The sequence below is a fragment of the Myotis lucifugus genome, unplaced genomic scaffold (genome assembly GCF_000147115.1).
Source record: "Myotis lucifugus unplaced genomic scaffold, Myoluc2.0 scaffold_105, whole genome shotgun sequence".
NCBI classification, from domain to species: domain Eukaryota; kingdom Metazoa; phylum Chordata; class Mammalia; order Chiroptera; family Vespertilionidae; genus Myotis; species Myotis lucifugus.
The window spans coordinates 1042737-1061267 of record NW_005871153.1 but is presented as its reverse complement, the minus strand read 5'-3'; the positions used below and the strand labels follow the sequence as shown (position 1 = coordinate 1061267).

General features: G+C 40.5%; 1 protein-coding gene across 10 annotated transcripts in view; it reads right to left on the bottom strand.

Moving 5' to 3' along the window:
* The window catches only part of LRCH3 (leucine rich repeats and calponin homology domain containing 3), a 104964-nt gene that overhangs the window by 51752 nt on the left and 34681 nt on the right, over positions 1-18531 (bottom strand). For all 10 annotated transcript variants that reach the window (XM_023757328.1, XM_023757322.1, XM_023757324.1 and 7 more), the window contains exons 4-6: positions 15105-15210; positions 6248-6384; positions 4940-5049 (exon numbers count right to left, since the gene is read on the bottom strand). In XM_023757328.1, coding sequence (XP_023613096.1) covers positions 4940-5049; positions 6248-6384; positions 15105-15210 — 353 coding nt within the window. The remainder of the gene's footprint in view (positions 1-4939; positions 5050-6247; positions 6385-15104; positions 15211-18531) is intronic.

The following is an 18531-nucleotide window of genomic DNA, read 5'->3' as shown; positions in this document are numbered from 1 at the left end:
TTTTTTCCTTCTTAATATATATTTTTTAATTGATTTCTTACAGAGAGGAAGGGAGAGGGATAGAGAGCTAGAAACATCGATAAGAGAAACATCGATCAGCTGCCTCCTGCACACTCCCTATTATTGGGTATGTGCCTGCAACCAAGGTACATGCCCTTGACCGGAATCGAACCTGGGACCCTTGAGTCCCCAGGCCGACGCTCCATCCATTGAGCCAAACCAGTTAGGGCTCATCGATGTTTCTGACTCTCTATCCCTCTCCCTTCCTCTCTGTAAAAAATCAATAAAATATGTTTAAAAAAATAAAATAAAATAAAGATCCAAAAAATATAGGTACCTTCCTCATTTTCCTACCTTCTTCCACAAAGCTCCTTTAGTCAAAAATTCTTTCAGTATAATTCTAAAATTACTTTTCTACAAGAAAAGCAGTTAATTTCTCCTAAATTTTTATTTTGAAAATACTCATACTTATCTGAGTTGGGAGGATAATACAATGAACATCATTTGTCCTTCATCTATATATCCCAACTATTTAAGTAGAATGTGTTATGTATATCATCTACATGACACATCTGTTCTTGTGCTTTTCCCCCTTTTTTCTTATGCTTGTTTTAGAGTCCAGATCTTAAAAACAGGTGCTATGTGTGTTTTATCACAGCAAAGTCAAGCCAAGGTGCCTAATTTAAAAAGCTTTCTAATCCTATATAATAAAAGGATAATATGCAAATTGTCCCCTTGACCAGGAATTGGACCGGGAGTTCAACTGGGAGTTTGACCAGCGGGCAGGACTGGCCAGCCAATGGCCCACGGTCCTCCCCCTAGCCAGCCCCTACCTGAGCACAAATTTGTGCACCAGGCCTCTAGTGATATATCATGATTGTATCCATTTACTAAAACTCACTGAACTACACATTTAAAATGGATATTTAAAAATTACAACATAATTAAATATTATGTTGTAAAAACCAACATAATATTTAAAGTATTCTTTTCTGAAGCTGCCAAAAGAAATATGTATATTTGAAGATTTACTGAAAAATACTTTTTAATATTATGCAAGTTTTTCAACTAATGATATTCAGAGCTCTACAGGATACCTTTTATATACTGTAATGTATTTTCTATCAAGTGGCCAATCAAAATAAGCCTAATTTTACTGTGATATTTTTCAGTGGTCAATATAAAATTAAGAGAGTCCTGGCCAGGTGGCTCATCCCATACACCAAAAGGTTGCAGGTTCAGTACCCGGTCAAGGTATGTAAGGGAGGCAACTGATCTATGTTTCTCTCTCACATCGATGTTTCCCTCTCTCTCTCTCTCTCTCTCTCTCTCTCTCTCAATAACCATATCCTCTGGTGATGATTAAAAAAACAAAAAGGAGCCCAGATGGTGTGGCTCATGGTTGAATATCCACCCATGGACCAGGAGATCACGGTTCGATTCCCGGTCAGGGCACATGCCTGGGTCGCAGGCTCCATCCCCAGTGGAGGGCGTGCAGGAGGGAGATGATCAGTGATTCTCTCTCATCACTGATGTTTCTAGCTCTTTCTCCCTCTCTGAAATCAATACAAAAATATTAAAAAACCAAAAAGTAAAGAAAATTAATATTTGCATTAAGTTATTTTATTGTTTTATTCAGTTACCCCTAGCTTCTATACATGTTCGCTCTGGCTCAGAGATTAAACTGATAAAATTAAAGGGAGACATACCAGTTTATCAATTTTCCAGGTTTGGTCAGTATTTTCCTGGTTTTAGCCCTAAAAGTTTTATATCCCAGAAATCCCCTTAGTCACACACAAAGCAGGACAGATAGTTATCCTATACTTAATTTTGGCCTTCAGTGGGCCAGACAGAGTTCTGCCAGGCTTCAGCTATGCCCTGTCAGAAAGTCCAGTCTCCCTAATAAACTACCTAGATTCAAACGCATAAGTGACCTCTGTAGCAGGAAGATGAACTATGAAATCAGTATAATGCAGTGAAGAGTTTCAAACATAGTTTAACAGATCTGGCCCAACAGCTTGGCACCATAATTTACCAGCTATATGACTTTAACTTTTCTCAACTTCTGTTTTCTCATAAGTTTCAAACAGAAAAAGGTTAACAACAACATCTACCTCAGAGAGCTGCTATAAAGACTAAGACAATATAAGTTAGAGCCTGACACAAAGCCTGGTTGCCACAAAGCATTCAATAAAAGTTATCAATCTGTGAAGAATGCACCCTTAGGAAAGAACATTTCCTGTTATAACAAGTCACTAAATCTGCTTCATCTGAGTTTAGTTCATCACATATTTAATGAATGCTAGGCAATGTTCTAAGTGCTAAGAATACAAATATGATGGTCATTGCTTTCACAAGCTCAGGCTTGTTGTAGAGAATTCCACTGCTGGGGTTATAGATGCAGGACTTTTCTTACCAGCAGCTTAATCTTTCTTTAGGTTTGTTTCACTGCCATCATCATAAAGAAATATATCAGCTTAAAAATCACCTCAGCAAAAAAGCATAGGTCACCACTGAAAAGTATGTGTGCCACTGTATAAAGGAAAGCGTTATCACAATAGTGCCAATTGCTGAAGGAGTTGGAAGCATTTCCCTCTGGAAATGAGTGAAACATCTGTGACCTTCATAAAATGATTTAAAGAAAAGTGTGTGTTGCTTTTATGTCACATAAAAGTAGTTACAAAGTTGCATCTAAGGACTAATAGTATCACAGCATCTAATTTGTATCAAATACCTGAAGAACTACAGGATTAATAACAATTCTCTTTAGCAAGACAGGATTCTTTTAGAACTAAACTCTTTCTAGATCACAGTAGATAGCTAGTAACTACAATGCCTAATATTTGTATAAGGCTTAATGGTCAGTATAACACTTTCACACACAGGTCATTTGATCCTCAGAACTACTGTTCTAGTATAAAGAGGGTAAAGATCATATTAAAGAAACGGGGGTTCAAAGGGGTTAAGTGAACTGCCCAATAGTACGGGGATTCACAGCTAGAACCAAAACATTCTGACTCTATGACGGCATTTTGAATAAATTACAATGCAATTTCACTAATCTGTACCCCAGTGAGAAAGATATGAAGGTATAATATCTCATTCACTGGTGCATGAGGAGTTCAAGGAAATATTTTATGTATATGTAAATATATAAATTATCTATCTATATATACAAAAGCCTAAGTGACGGAACAACCAGAACGACAGGAACGACTGGTAGCTATGATGCACACTGACCACCAGGGGGCAGACGCTCAACGCAGGAGCTGCCCCCTGGTGGTCAGTGCACTCCCACAGCCAACTTCCCCTGGTCAGCCAACCTCCTGCGGTCCTTCCCACCCGGGTGACCAACCTCCCGTGGTTCCTCCCCTGAGCCAGCAGGCCCTGATCACCAGATCGGGGCCGGGCCCCAGGGCTGGACAGGGAACTGGGGGTGGGTGGTGGTGGTCACGGCCCCTTTCCCAGGGGGGCCGGCAGCCAACCTCCCATGTCTTGTCTCTCCCCCATGGTGGCAGCGCGGCGTCGAGGGAAGGAGGTGGTGGGGAGGTGGGGAACCCGTGGTAGTGGGGTTCCGGCGTCAGCGCCTGGTCTGGCGACCATAGCCTCCTCTCCGGGCCCTGGACTGGGATGGGGAACCGGGGGTGGGTGGCGGTGGATGCAGCCCCTTTCCCACGGGGGCCAAGGGCCGGCTCCTTTCTTGGGCTGGTGGCCAACCTTCCACACCCTGTCCCTCCCCGTGGCCGGCAGGCCCCGATCAGCCCGGCCCTGATCAACCCTAATCGCCAGCCAGGCCTAGAGACCCCACCGGTGCACAAATTTCGTGCACCGGGCCCCAATATACATATATGTATATTTTAAAATTTCTAGCACATTGTGAAACCATTACAAATGAAGTATCGTAACTCCTTTGGAGAGACATGACATATTTATGCTATTTAGACTTTGCATTTAGAAAAGGTTTCTCCACTGATCCAAGCTTTCTTTTATCTCTTAGAAACACACAAGTCTCTTGTTAGTTTGTTGTTGTTTTTTATGTATGTTTTAAAGTAATCTGATGATGATTGCTATAGTAAAAAAAATTGGGCTAAGACAAAGGACAGAATCACAGGGTCTACAATTAGCACTGCAGCCCCTAGCTAAAGCTCATTATCCATATAGGGGACGATACTTCCTCCTTAGTGTCTTTAGGCTACCCTCACATGTAGCTACCAGGACGCACTATTAATTGTCTTACACTCAAATCTCAAAGGTAGAGTAGCAGTTTAATGTTCCTATTCTGTTATTTCACAGGGGGGAAAACTTTAACTTAGCAAGAATTACTAACTCCAGGGGAGAAAAATCAATTGGTATATATAAAATAAAAGCTACTTTTATTTTTTGTACATCTTTTCTTTAATTGATTTTTTAGATCCCAAAGTGACATCAATTCCAATCTCTTCACTCCCTATAGGAAAAATGAAGCATAAAAAGTTTGAGAGATTTGCCTAAATCACAGAGCTAGTTAAGAGAAGAGCTAGGTTAATATTCAAATCACTTGGACCAGTGGTTTTCAATTGCAGACCCCCCCACCCCCCCATCCCTCTGAGGGGATATTTGGCAATGTCTGGAGACATTGTTTGTTTGTCATACTGGGAGAGTACAATAGAAGCCAGGGATGCTGCTAAATATCTTCCAATGTATAGGACAGCTCCTCACAACAAAGAATTAACTGGTCCAAAATAACAAAAAGTGTTGAGGTTGAGAAACCCTGATTAGAGCTACGCTTTGCCATTATCTAACTAATCAACATTTTACTTAATATAAGTATTCTGAGAAAAATAGTGTCAAAATAGGTCATTTCCTTATAGTCAAACATTCAGGCAGATTTAAGGGTCTAGTATATTTTATTTCTTGTGAGACAGAATATGACAATTAAAAAAAAAAAGAACATACTCACCAGGAGCCAAAACCCAAGGGTCTCCTATCATAATCTGGCAGATCTGGAGCAATCTTACAAGCTTGTATGTTCAGGTACTTAAATATGTGAATTTTGCCTTTTATGCATATCTAAATAAAGTAACACATACATGCAATCAAATTGTTACTCATCTGAAATGTGTCCCTTTTTTAATCACAATCAGCTTTTTACTTAATGTATATTGGAAACAGAAGGCATTTCTATTAAGTACAAATACTAAAAATCTAACACTCATTTTTAACAAATTATATTATTTGTTATTTTAGGTATTTAAATGATATAAATATAGGCTCTATTTTCTAGATACTAATAAGTCTCAGTGACATATAAAATAATTTATGATTACAAACAGAATATCAAGCAAATTTATTATTAGTTAGGCATAGTCAGGAATTTAAAGCATTGCTCCCACATGAATTATATTAGCAACTTTTGCTTTTAGGAATCCAACAATCATGTACTATTATGTTCTCCATTGTACATTCTGTCAGAAAGAAAAGCAGGAAATGTTTAAATATTAAAGCTATATATATATCTGTTGCTACTTGTTGGCTTCTGTCCCAGAAGTCAAAACACAAAATCTTTAGGATTATGAGACCCTTCTATAGTTATGTGTTTACTCATAGGGAAGTTTTATAGTTGCTATACAGAGGCTTGTACCATCAGTTGATTGTAGAGTAAAAAAGCTACAGGTTGGTAAATATTTTTTAGATTGTACAATGTTTAGAATATATATGTAACACTACCCATAATTACTTTATTTAAAATAATTTCATTTCAGTCACTACTAAGCAAATGACCAAACTAAATAAATAAAGGAACTTAAGATTTTAGAAAACAGGAAGGTACAAAAACACTGGTAAGAAGAGATGTGCTGATAGTCATTAGTTCTGAAAGCTAAGTATTTTTATTTGTCTCTAGATTCAAATTTTACCAGAAAAAAATTAACTCAAATTTCATTAGAAAAAACTTTACAGAAGAATCCCGCAAGTTTTTTAAAAAGTCAATTTAATCAAAGGAAAAAACACTTCTGGACACTGTATCTATCTTCCACACTATTTAGTCAAGGCTTCTAACGAATACATAAGTGTATGCATTTTAAAAGAACTTAATTTCCAACAGAAAGACAAATGCATAAAGTTTCATTCTTGGCGGGGGGGAAAAAAAAGGACACATATGTAATACCCTTTGTAATGCTTTAAGCAATAAAAAAAAAATAATTAAAAAAAAAAGTTTCATTCTTTGCCGAAAAAGTTCATAACATACTTCAAATAAACGATGATTTACCTGTGCAGGAGGAGACTGTAATGGATTGTTATCTAGGGCAATCATCTGTAGGTGCTTGAGGTTCCGATAACAAACAGGGATTGCTGTAATTTTATTGCAGGAGAAGTCTAACCGTATCAAAGGCAACTCTGCCAGCTCTGCAAAGAGATAAAATGGAAACGAACAATTAATGATATTTCAAAACAAGACAATTTTGACAGGAGCTTCTAGTGAAATATAGTGGATTTAATATAAGTATTTACTTCCATTCTTTCTTAGTGATTAAGTGATATAGCAAAAGTGGTATAAAATAAAATCTAGATGCTACAGACAGGAATACTAATGAAAGCAAGCTGTTTGACTCCTCACAGAACTACAGAAAGTTGAAGGCCTGATACCAGAGAAAGATGGGGATAACAAAGGGATCAGATGATAGCCTGTATAAAGAACAAGTTTGAGATGCACAGGTTTCCATACTGTAGGAACAGAACCAAGATCCATTAAAAAAACCTGTGACCTGACTACCAGGAGCTGCAAGGTATCTCACTTTTCACTCCTGGTAAAAACCCTTCAAGGTATTTTATTAACTTCCTTAAAACTAGGAAGCTTTTGGTGACTGTATGATCATCTAAAAGATATTACTGTTCAATTAAGGTATATAGGAAAAAGGAAATTTTCTGAAAAGTGAAAAAACAAACATGGGAAGGTTTCAAATTGGGTGAAAGAAATCAACATGAAAATGCATATATGATTCCATTTATCTGACATTTTAGAAAAGACAAACTATGGAGAACAAAATAGGAGGTGAGGGGTGAGTGTAATTTTAAAAGGGAGCTTTTTTTTGAAGTGATGGGATATTTAGGTATCTTGACTGTGGTGGTAGTTGCATAAAAAATAAGTTAAAATTCATGGAACTGTACTATACCCCCCTAAGAAGTCAATTTTACTATATGATAATTTTTAAAAAGTATTTAAAAAAAAGGTGTAAAACAATTTTCCAGAACTAAAGATGTGAATCTCTGGTTTGGAAAGAGGCCCACCAAGTAAAAAAACTCATACTATGGCACATCATCATAACTTTCAGAGCATATGAAAAAAGGGAAGATCTTAATTAAAATCTTCCCGAGAGAAAAACAATGTGTCACAAATAATGGACTGGAATTAGGAATAGCATCAAATTTTCAACCATTAATTTTTAATACTGAAAGCTAAAAGTGAAAAAGACCTGAAAATCCTGAGAGGAAATAATTTTCAATCTAGAATCTATAACCAAATTATTAATGAAGGGTAAGTATAGAATAAAGATGTATCTTTCCAAGTGAAGTATCAAAAAATGTTTTCCTAAAATAAATAAATAAATATAAAAATAAAATAAATAAGAAATCTATTTAAAAAATGTTTTCCTGCACTGGCCAGCGCTGCTCAATGGTTAGAGTGTTGGCCTGTGCACCTAATTGCAGGTTCAATCCCTGGGCACATGGAAGGCAACCAATCAATGTACCTCTCTCACACTGATGTTTCTCTTTCTCTCTCTCTCTGCTCCTCCTCCCTCCCTTGCACTTTCTCTAAAAATCAAAGGAAAAAAATAGTCTCATTCCTCAATGAGGATTAAAGAAAAAAAAGTTTTCCTATAACACATTCTCAAGAAACTACTAGAAGATGCCCTCCAGCAAAATGAGGAAGTAAGAAAGAGGAATTATTTGTCAATTATACCTTAATAAAGCTGAAATTTTAAAAAAAAAAGTAATAAAGAGAAAGACATGGAATCCAGGAATAAGAGTATTCAATACAGAATGAAGAAAGCTGGGCAGCAATAACAGAACAACCAGTCCACATTGGAAGAGAAGGAATAAAGGCTCAATAGGGAGATATGCAGGGAATAAAAAAAATGATAGGTAATCTCATTGGTTTGACTAATAAGGATGCTGGAAAAAGAGGGAGGAATTAACCATAGTTACCTAAATAAGCAAACAAATGAAAAGAAACAAAGAAATTACTAACTCTAGAAAAAAAACAATAAAAATAAGATACACAAGGAAGAAAATGAAATCAGAGTACATTATTTTAATTGGCAGGGAACAATATTTATATCATTATAATAATGTACACAATGAATAACAATTTAATCGAAAGTTGTGATAAAAATCACACTGTGAAAATACGAAGAGGGAAGTAAAGATATAATGGTAATAATGTAAGGAAATTAAATCCTCATCTACCATTACAGAAAACTAACATCTGTCAAAGTTGATAAATCCAGCAATAACTGTAAAAGCACATAATTAGAAATATGTCAACAAATACCAGTAAAAAGTGTCAAGGGAATTGAAGGTAGGTACTTCTGGCCCTTTAAATTGGGGAAGGGGATAGTTTGAGGCAGGGTAAATGCTATTATTTATTTTAAGCTTTTCGATATTATTTGTATACTAGGGGCCCAGTGCACGAAGATTTGTGCACAGGGGTGGGTCCCTCAGCCCGACCTGCACCCTCTCCAATCTGGGACCCCTCAGGGGAGCCCTCTCCAATCTGGAGTTTCTATTTGTCTTTGCAATCATATGAGCAAATTGTCTGAGACCCCAACCCAGTTTGGTTTGGTGCTCACAGAATAGTAGAGGTCTTTTTTTTTTCTTTGCTCCATTGTTGGAGATTTCCTGGAAGTTGCAGGATATCTTCCTTTTAATTTTTCCTCGACACTCTGACTTTACTTATGTTTCTCACCTTTGCTTTCCCTCCATCCCCCACCCGCAACAGTAACTTGCTCCAGGCTCACTTTGCTCGCAGCGGTTCGCAGCCTGTGGATTGCGACCACTGGAAAACACATATAGCATCCTAAATAATAATAGTCAAATTTGGTAATTGACCGTACCTTTGCTACGCCTCCCATTGGCTAATCAGCAAGATATACAAATTAACCGCCAACAAAGATGGCAGCTAATTTGCATACTGCAGGCAGGGCGGTACAGCGCCAGCCGCCAGCACCAGCCGCCATCCAGGCCCCCGTGGGGGACGCCAAAAGCCGCTTGCCTGCCACCCGGGACCTGATCCGGTCCCAGGCTGCAAGCCCCAGAAGCCGCCAGATATAGCAGTAACTCTATCAGTAAGCACTCTGAAAGTCAGTGGCATAAATGCACCAATTAAAAGACAGATTATGAGGGTGAATTAAAAACAAAACCCACTTTAAATATAAAGACACATATAGATTAAAAGTAAATGAATTAAGCTGCAGCCTGTTTTGCTCAGTGGGTAGAGCCCTTGGACTGAAGGGTCCCAGGTTAGATTCCAGTCAAGGGAATGTACCTCAGTTGCTGGCTTGATCCCCAGTCCCTATCAGAGCATGTGCAGGAGGCAACCAATCAATGTGTCTCTCCCTTTCCCTTCACTCTCTCTAAAATTCAATGGAAAAATATCCTTGGGTGAAGATTAACAAAAACAAAGTAAATGGATCAAGTAACAGTAAAGAGATTATAAGAAAAATATATTCCAAATTTTGTTAGTTGTATAATGGTTATGTTTAAATTATTTACACCTAAGAAACTGGGTGAAGGGTAATACAATATGCTGTAGTATTTTATAGGATTTTTTACATGTATGAGATTATTACAAATTAAAATATTAAAAAATTAAAAATTAATAAAATATTAATTGAAATGTATCTGCATTACATGAAAAATCTCCTAATTGCTTCTAGCATAATTTATTAAATTGTGCTAAAATTTACAAGGGTTCAATTAAAACATATCTTAATTCTAAATGATATCATAGAAAATATATAATAGTGCAGTTATAAGCACTTATCTGAAAATAAAAATTTAAAGAAATGAATTTAAAGAAGGGATTAGCCAAAGAAACTATATGCACAACCCATGGACACAGACAACAGTATGGTGATGGCCAGAGAGAAGTGGGGGGCAAGAGCTGGGTAGAGGGGGCAAAAGGGGGGAAATAGGGACATCCTATCTACACTAATAAAAGAGAAACATGGTAATTAGCGTACGACCGCTACCCTTCCCATTGGCTAATCAGCATATCCTTATGCAAATTAACTGTCAGCCAAGATGGCGGCCGGCAGCCAGGCAGCTGGAAGCGAACATGAGGCTTGCTTGCTCCAGTGACTGCAGACTCCAACGTTCCCCGCCTGACTTGCCGGCCTCTGAGTTGCAACTCTAAGCAACTATGTACTATGTTGCAAATAAGAAGCTAAACAAAACCCCAGAAACCAGCTTTCAGCCTGCCGGGATCTCAGAGCTGAAGTTATACATTGTTTCGATTATAGAACGGCAAACAAACCAGATACGAAGCCTCAGAGCTAGAGCCAGAGCTAAAGCTGGCCCAGAATAAAATTAAAAAAAGAGAAAAAAAAGGAGCGGTTGGGAGCTTCAGTCAACAACCACCAGCCTGTAAGCAGCCCTCAGCCCCTCACCCAGACTGGCCAGGCACCCCAGTGGGGATCCCCACCCTGAAGGATGTGTGACCAGCTGCAAACAGCCATCATCCCCTCATCCAGGCTGGCCAGGCACCCCAGTGGGGACCCCCACCCTGATCCAGGACACCCTTCAGGGCAAACCAGCCGGCCTCCAGGCCTCTATCCTATATAGTAAAAGGGTAATATGCCTCCCAGCACCGGGATCAGCAGAGCCGCGAGGCCTCCTGGCACCGGATCAGCATGACAGGGGGCAGCGCCCAAACCCCCTGATCACCCTGCGGCTCTGTGTGTGACAGGGGGCGGGGCCACAACCTCCCTATCCGCCCTGGTCTGTTCGTGACAGGGGAAGGCGCCCCAACCCCCTGATGGGCCCTGCTCTGTGTGGGACAGGGTGCGGCGCCCCAACCCCCACCCCTCCATGGGCCCTGCTCTGTGTGTGACGGGGTAGAGCCATAACCTCCCCATCGGCCCTGTCCTGAGTGTGACAGTGGCGGTGCCCCAACCCCCTGATCGGCCCTGCTCTGTGGGTGATAGAGGGCGGCGCCCCAACCCCCTGATCCGCCCTGCTCTGTGTGTGACAGGGGGCGGTGCCCTAACTCCCCTATCGGCCCTACTCTGTCAGTGACAGGGGAGAGCTCCCCAACCCCCTGATCAGCCCTGCTCTGTGCGTGACAGGGGGGAGCTCCTCAACCCCCTGATCGGCCCTGCTCTGTGCATGACAGGGGGGAGCTCCCCAACCCCCTGATGGGCCCTGCTCTGTGCGTGACAGGGGGTGGCGCCGCAACCTCCCCATCAACCCTGCCTTGAGTGTGACAGGGGGCGGTGCCCCAACCCCCCAATCGGCCCCACCCTGAGCGTGACTGAGGGTGGCATCGCAACCTCCTGATCCGCCCTGCTCTGTGCATGACAGGGGGTGGCGCCCCAACTCCCCAATCAGCCCTGCTCTGAGCCCAACCAGGGGCTGCACCTAGGGATTGGGCCTGCCCTCTGCCACCCGGGAGCAGGCCTAAGCCAGCAGGTCGTTATCTCCTGAGGGGTCCCAGACTGCAAGAGGGCACAGGCCGGGCTGAGGGACCCCCCCCCACTCCCCAAGTGCACAAATTTTTGTGCACCGGGCCTCTAGTATAATAATAAAAGGCTAATATACAAATTGACTGAATGGCAGAATGGCTGGTTGCTATGATGCGCACTGGCCACCAGGGGGCAGACGCTCAATGCAGGAGCTGACCCCTGGTGGTCAGTGAACTTCCATATGTGGAGTGCCACTCATCCAGAAGTTGGCTCATGGCTGGCCAGTGCAGAGGTGGTGGCAGGAGCCTCTCCCACCTAGGTGGCAGCACTAAGAATGTCCAACTAACGGTTTAGGCCCAATCCCTCGGGGGCCTAAGCTTTTAGTCGGACATCCCCTGAGGGCTCCCTGGCTGCCAGAAGGATGTTTGACTGCAAGCTTAGGCCTGATCCCCCAGGGAGTGGGCCTAAGTCAACAGGTGGACATCCCCCAAGGGGTTCTGGACTGCAAATGGGTGCAGGCTGGGCTGAGGGACCCCCCCCCCCGAGTGCACAAATTTTTGTGCACCGGTCCTCTAGTATCAGATATTTACATTACGATTCATAACAGTAGCAAAATTACAGTTATGAAGTAGCAACGAAAATAATTTTATGGTTGGGGGTCACCACAACATGAGGAACTGTATTAAAGGGTCTCGGCATTAGGAAGGTTGAGAACCACTGTGAGTGTCTAGGAAATCCCACAATGCGTCTGCCACCAGAACTATGATTCCCAGCATTCCTGGTGCTCCCCTTGCTCTGGGCTTCCACTTCCGGCCAGGGGCTGCCACCAGAACCACGATTCCCAGAATTCCTGGTGCTCCCCACACTCGGTTTTCGTTTCCAGTCCTGGGGCTGCAGAAACACAAAGGACTGGGAACTTCAGCCACCCGCTGGCCGGGCTGAGAGGACCGGACACTCCAGTGGCGTCCCCGGGACCCAGGCTGCTCGGCGCCTGCGCGGGTAGGCTTGGAGCAGCCAGGGGGATGGGAACGCCCACGGCCGCTCGGCGCCTGCATGCATAGGCCTGGAGCGGCTGGCGGGTGAGAACGCCCTCCGTGTCGCACGGCGGGTGTCCCGCCCCGCCCCCGGCTGCTTGGTGCCTGCGTGGGTAGGCCTGGTGTGGCCAGGAGTCGTTCCAGGACTGCGGCTGCTCTGGGCCTACAGGCTCAGAGCGGCCTGGGTCCCGAGGATGCCTGTCTCCGGGATCCAGGCCGCTTGGTGCCAGCGTGCGCGCAAGCAGCCGCCCTGCCCCCAGCCGCTTGGCGCCTGTGTATGCAAATTAACCTGCCATCTTTGTTGGGTTAATTTGCATACTCACTCCTGATTGGCTGGTGGTGTCGCAAAGGTACAGTCAATTTGCATCTTTCTCTTTTATTAGTGTAGATGACTTCTTGATATTATTTGCTAAAAATTATAATTAGTTAAAATCAAAAGGGCAACATAACAAAGGATACAATATTTTATCTACTGAATTATGTTAGAGACCACCTAATTAACATGAACTTCTACACTAACTTGGAATCAAGTTTTCTGGCCATCTCAGTTTAACTGAATATGCTGAGGTTACAAGATAAACTGATTTTAAAAAATTTTTTTGAAACTATTTGTTAAGCCCTAGCCGGTTTGGCTCAGTTGTTAAGTTCACAATTTTCTTGGTAATATGCATTCAAAATATGACATAGGAACATATTAGATGATAAAACTATTAAATTGCAGTTGTCATCTGAAACCTCAAATTTCCATTTTCACTAAAACCCACTGTTTCCATTAATTGATTTCACATTAAGGCAGTATTATTACAGACTTATTTAGTAAGCCTTTAAAGATCAACCATAGTAGATGGGTCCTGAGTTAAGGGGTAATCCTAGATAAAAATTTGGGGTTATAAGGCCCTGGGTCATGACTTTGGTCAGTTCTGCTGAGGCCTTCAATCACATTCCAGAGGTGATAGAAAGCAGAACTAGGAAAAAATGAAGGCTCTGAAGATACAAAGTTGAAAGGTAACTGGACAAGTCTAGTGAGAGGAAAGATAAGCAGGATTTTGGGGTAGTGTGGTTGCAGTAAGTGTATTAAATTGGACTGGCAAGTCACTTTTGGAGATGCTTACTTGGGATCCAAAATGACAAACCTACACTAGTATGTTAGAACTAAATTTCATACTGCTGTATAATATTTAATATCCAGTAAATATACTGGATCAAATGGTGTAAACATTTGGATTATACAGTAAAGCAAAAGTATCATTAGTTAATTCAATATTTACTATACACTAGAAGTCATTTTTGTCAAAGAATCTAGAGAATCATTGTCATACAAATACCTTCTGAACATTCCTTATCTTTTTGATATGCATTCTGAAATGTTTACAGATGAATTTCTGTAAGTCATTTCAAATTAATCTAGAGGATAAAGTAAGGAAAAGTGGATGGGCATACAGATGAAACAATAATTGCCATGAGCTGATGACTACTTTAGTTGGGTGATTCATTGTGCTCTCTCACTTATATATGGAAATTTTCCATAATAAAATTAAAGAAATATCTGATCTAATAAATTAATGATTCTCCTTATTTTCACTTTCTTTTATAGCTTCTTCTTTCATGAATTTGTATTTTTAAAAGATTGCTGCCCTGCCGGTTTGGCTCAGTGGATAGAGCACCGGCCTGTGGACTGAAGGGTCCCAGGTTCAATTCCGGTCAAGGGCATGTACCTTGGTTGCGGGCACATCCCCAGTAGGGGGCGTGCAGGAGGCAGCTGATCGATGTTTCTCTCTCATCGATGTTTCTGACTCTCTATTCCTCTCCCTTTCTCTTTGTAAAAAATCAATAAGATATATTAAAAAAAAAGAATGCTAATTACACTAATTTGTTTAATCATTTTTATCATTCAAATACATACACCAGAGCTTATAGTCAGTCTCCTACTGCAGTCTCTCACTCTATTCATTATTCACTCTTCTATACATCATCTCCAAGTGGTTAATTAGCCTCTATTTGAACATTTCCAGTGAAGAATAAAGTTATTAAGTTCAAGTAAAGTCCATTTTTAAGTCAGAGCTAATTACAGGAATGTTTTTTGTTTTACTAAACTATCCCCTATCAAAAATGTTATATGTGCTCCCAAGTAGTTATGCTTACTGAAACTTCAGTGACCCAACCCTGAGTCATCAATTACATCAGTTGACAGGATTTAAAAATACAATCACTGGTCAACAGTTCTTGGAACTTATCACTGAAGAGTCTACCTTTTAAAATTCACAATGGAAGAGATAACATATTAAGTAAACCATTACATCTCAAACATTGGCTGTAACTCCATACATTTTTGTCTTATGCCCATCAGTCTCAGTGATCTTTAAAGTAAAAAGATAAATAATAATAAAACAATTATTTCACAGTTTCTTACCTTCTGGCAAACGTACTAAGTGATTTCTTCTGAGGTTGAGGTCTCTCAAGGCCTCCAAATTACCAATTTGAGAAGGTATTGTTTGAATTTCATTGCAGCTCACGTCCTATTTCAAAAAAATACAAAATAATTATTTTAAAATTCCAAACTTGCCTGCTTTAAACTATCTGTAAAATGAGGTTGGACAAAATACTTGCAGTCCCTCCTGGTTATAAAAAAAATTATGATTCTGTGTCCAAGAATAATCCCATAGTTTGTAATAGCATTTAATTATAAAAATGTAGTCTTCTGACTGATTCTATACATTTTACATATATCTACATTAATTTTATGAGAATTAAAATTAAATGATTTAAGAAGCAGGTAAGCACAGACTATCAGATCAACAAAAATGCAGGTGAAAAGGTAAAAAAGGAAAAAGTATAAATGCAGCGATGTAGGGCAATATTTTATTTTATATTGTTCTAATAAAGCGAGAAGAAAAAATGATAAAATTATTTGAAAGAATATCCTATTTTCTTTTTTAAAAATAAATATATTTTTATTGATTTCAGAGAGGAAAGGAGGGGGAGAGAGAGTTAGAAACATCAATGCTAAAAGAGAATCACTGATTGGTTGCCTTTGCCTCCTGCACGCTCCACACTGGGGATTGAGCCCATAACCCTGGTTGTTGCCCTTGACTGAAATTGAACCTGGGACCCTTCAGTCCACAGGCCGACGCTCTTCCCACTGAGCCAAACCAGTTAGGGCAAATCATTTACTCGTAAGTGTCCTTGGTTTAGGGGAGATAGGATTTACTAGATGGCTCCAAACTGCTATTTAACCATCACGGTTTCCCTATTCCACTTGTCCTGGCTTACTGGCCTGTGTTATTTCTGATACAGAATTTTTTGACTGGATCCCGGATTCTTTGTCCACCAGAGTCGAAGAATGAACCCACAACAGAAGATGGTATAGCAAAGGTGGAGATATATTGAAGAATAAGTACAGACTCCCACGTGGGGAGGGGAAAAGAGTCTCACAGAACGAACTTCCACGTGGGGAGGGGGGAAGGGTCCCCCTATTTTCAAGCCCTGGCAAGCTAGCTCAGTTGGTTAGAGCATCATCCTGATATGCCAAGGTTGCAGAATCGATCCCTAGTCAGGGCACATACAGAAAGTGTAAGTGGAACAACAAAGCGATCTCTCTCTCTCTCTTAAGTCAATTTAAAAAGTAAAAAATTCCACATACACTTTTAAAAATCCTATTTTTAAAATACCAGTTCAACTGTTCAAAAATCCTATATAATAGAAGGCTAATATGTAAATCGACCGAACAGCGGAACGACCACTCGCTATGATGCACACTGACCACCAGGGGGCAGGCACTCAACACAGGAGCTGCACCCTGGTGGTCAGTGCACTCTCACAGGGGGAGCGTCGCTCACCCAGAAGCTGGGCTCACAGCTGGTGAACGCAGCGGCGGTGGCTGGAGCCTTTCCTGCCTCCAAGGGCTCCCAGACTGCAAGAGGGTGCAGGCCAGGCTGAGGGACACCCCCTCCAAACCAGTGCACGAATTTCGTGCACCGGGCCTCCAGTATAAAATAAAAATACATTGAAGATGACTCATATCATTCCTATCAAACTCAAAGTGAGGAGAAATGACAAAGTACACATAACTCAAAAGGATATGGAAAAATAGATACTGCTTTATTAGAATCTGATCAACCAGGTTCCAATATATGTATTAGGTAGGCCTTCTGGTATCTTGGTAATAGCTTGATTCTGATTCCACTGGTTCTAAAAAGAGATGACTTTAGGTTCCAATCCTGATATGTCCAGGATTCCATAATTCTGAGACCAGCCAGAATAATTTATACACCCATGTGTAGCTGCCTAGGTTAATAAGTGTCAAGATGCCACATTAACACTTAAAATTCCTCCAATATAGGAGTAAAAAATATATTAACAGATTTACTATTAGAAAAGACCACTTATCAAAAAATTCAACAAACTTCAAATATTATTTTTAAATTTTCCCAAATGTTTTTAGAAAAAAAATTTTACTTTTATTTTTCTATCAATTAGTGACAGAAGTAGAATCAGAAGCTAGACTTCTTAGTCTAATACTCTAGGCATAAAAGTTAAAAGAGTTCTAAAAGAAATTGAAAGGGTTGGAAAATTGAGCCTGAGCCAGAGGTAATAGCAATCTATAATATTTCTCTCAGAAAATGTATTTGTTGAAAGATAGTTTACTTTCACTCAGAAACGAGTAAGAACGGTGCAGAAAGACCATCAAGTATGAATTAGTAAGTTTAAGATTACTAATTGTTAAACCGGTTTGGCTCAGTGGATAGAGCGTCGGCCTTCGGACTGAAGGGTCCCAGGTTCAATTCCGGTCAGGGGCATGTACCTGGGTTGCGGGCACATCCCCAGTAGGAGATGTGCAGGAGGCAGCTGATCGATGTTTCTCTCTCATCAATGTTTCCAACTCTCTATCTCTCTCCCTTCCTCTCTGTAAAAAATCATTAAAATATATTTAAAAAAAAAATAAAATAAAATAAAATAAATAAAAAAAAAAAGATTACTAATTGTTACTCTGCCACAAGCTGTCTGTGTAATAGCATATCAACTCACCTCTCTGGTAGAAATCTAAAAGTACCTTTTGCAAGACATATCTATATTTTAAGTACTGAGGATTCAATAAGCAGAAAAAGAAAGTTTAAAAGATTTGAAAGTCAGAATTTCAATCATGAGTATAACTTACTATTAGTTCATGTTATTAACCCAAGCTCTGAAGAAATGCAAACAAACACATTTTTGAACTATTTCCTAGATCTAATTGGCTCTAAATAAATAGTGGTCTAGTATCTAGATCAGGGGTGGGCAAACTTTTTGACTCGAGGGCCACAATGGGTTCTTAAACTGGACCGGAGGGCCGGAACAAAAGCATGGATGGAGTGTTTGTGTGAACTAATATAAATTCAAAGTAAACATCATTACATAAAAGGGTACGGTCTTTTTTTTTTTTTAGTTTTATTCATTTCAAATGGGCCGGATTCCGGCCCGCGGGCCGTAGTTTGCCCACGGCTGATCTAGATACTAGCTTTAATATATTTGTGAATTTTTACGTGACCTTTCTATTCACAATCTACCTGAAAAAGTCAGCTAATATGTGGTCCAATTAGAGTATATGTGTACAGTGTTTGTTTTTTGTGAAGTTCATCTTTTTTTTTTTTTTTTTTTAAATATTTTATTGATTTTTTACAGAGAGGAAGGGAGAGAGATAGAGAGTTAGAAACATCGATGAGAGAGAAACATCCATCAGCTGCCTCCTGCACATCTCCCACTGGGGATGTGCCCGCAACCCAGGTACATGCCCTTGACCGGAATCGAACCTGAGCCCTTTCGGTCCGCAGGCCGACGCTCTATCCACTGAGCCAAACCGG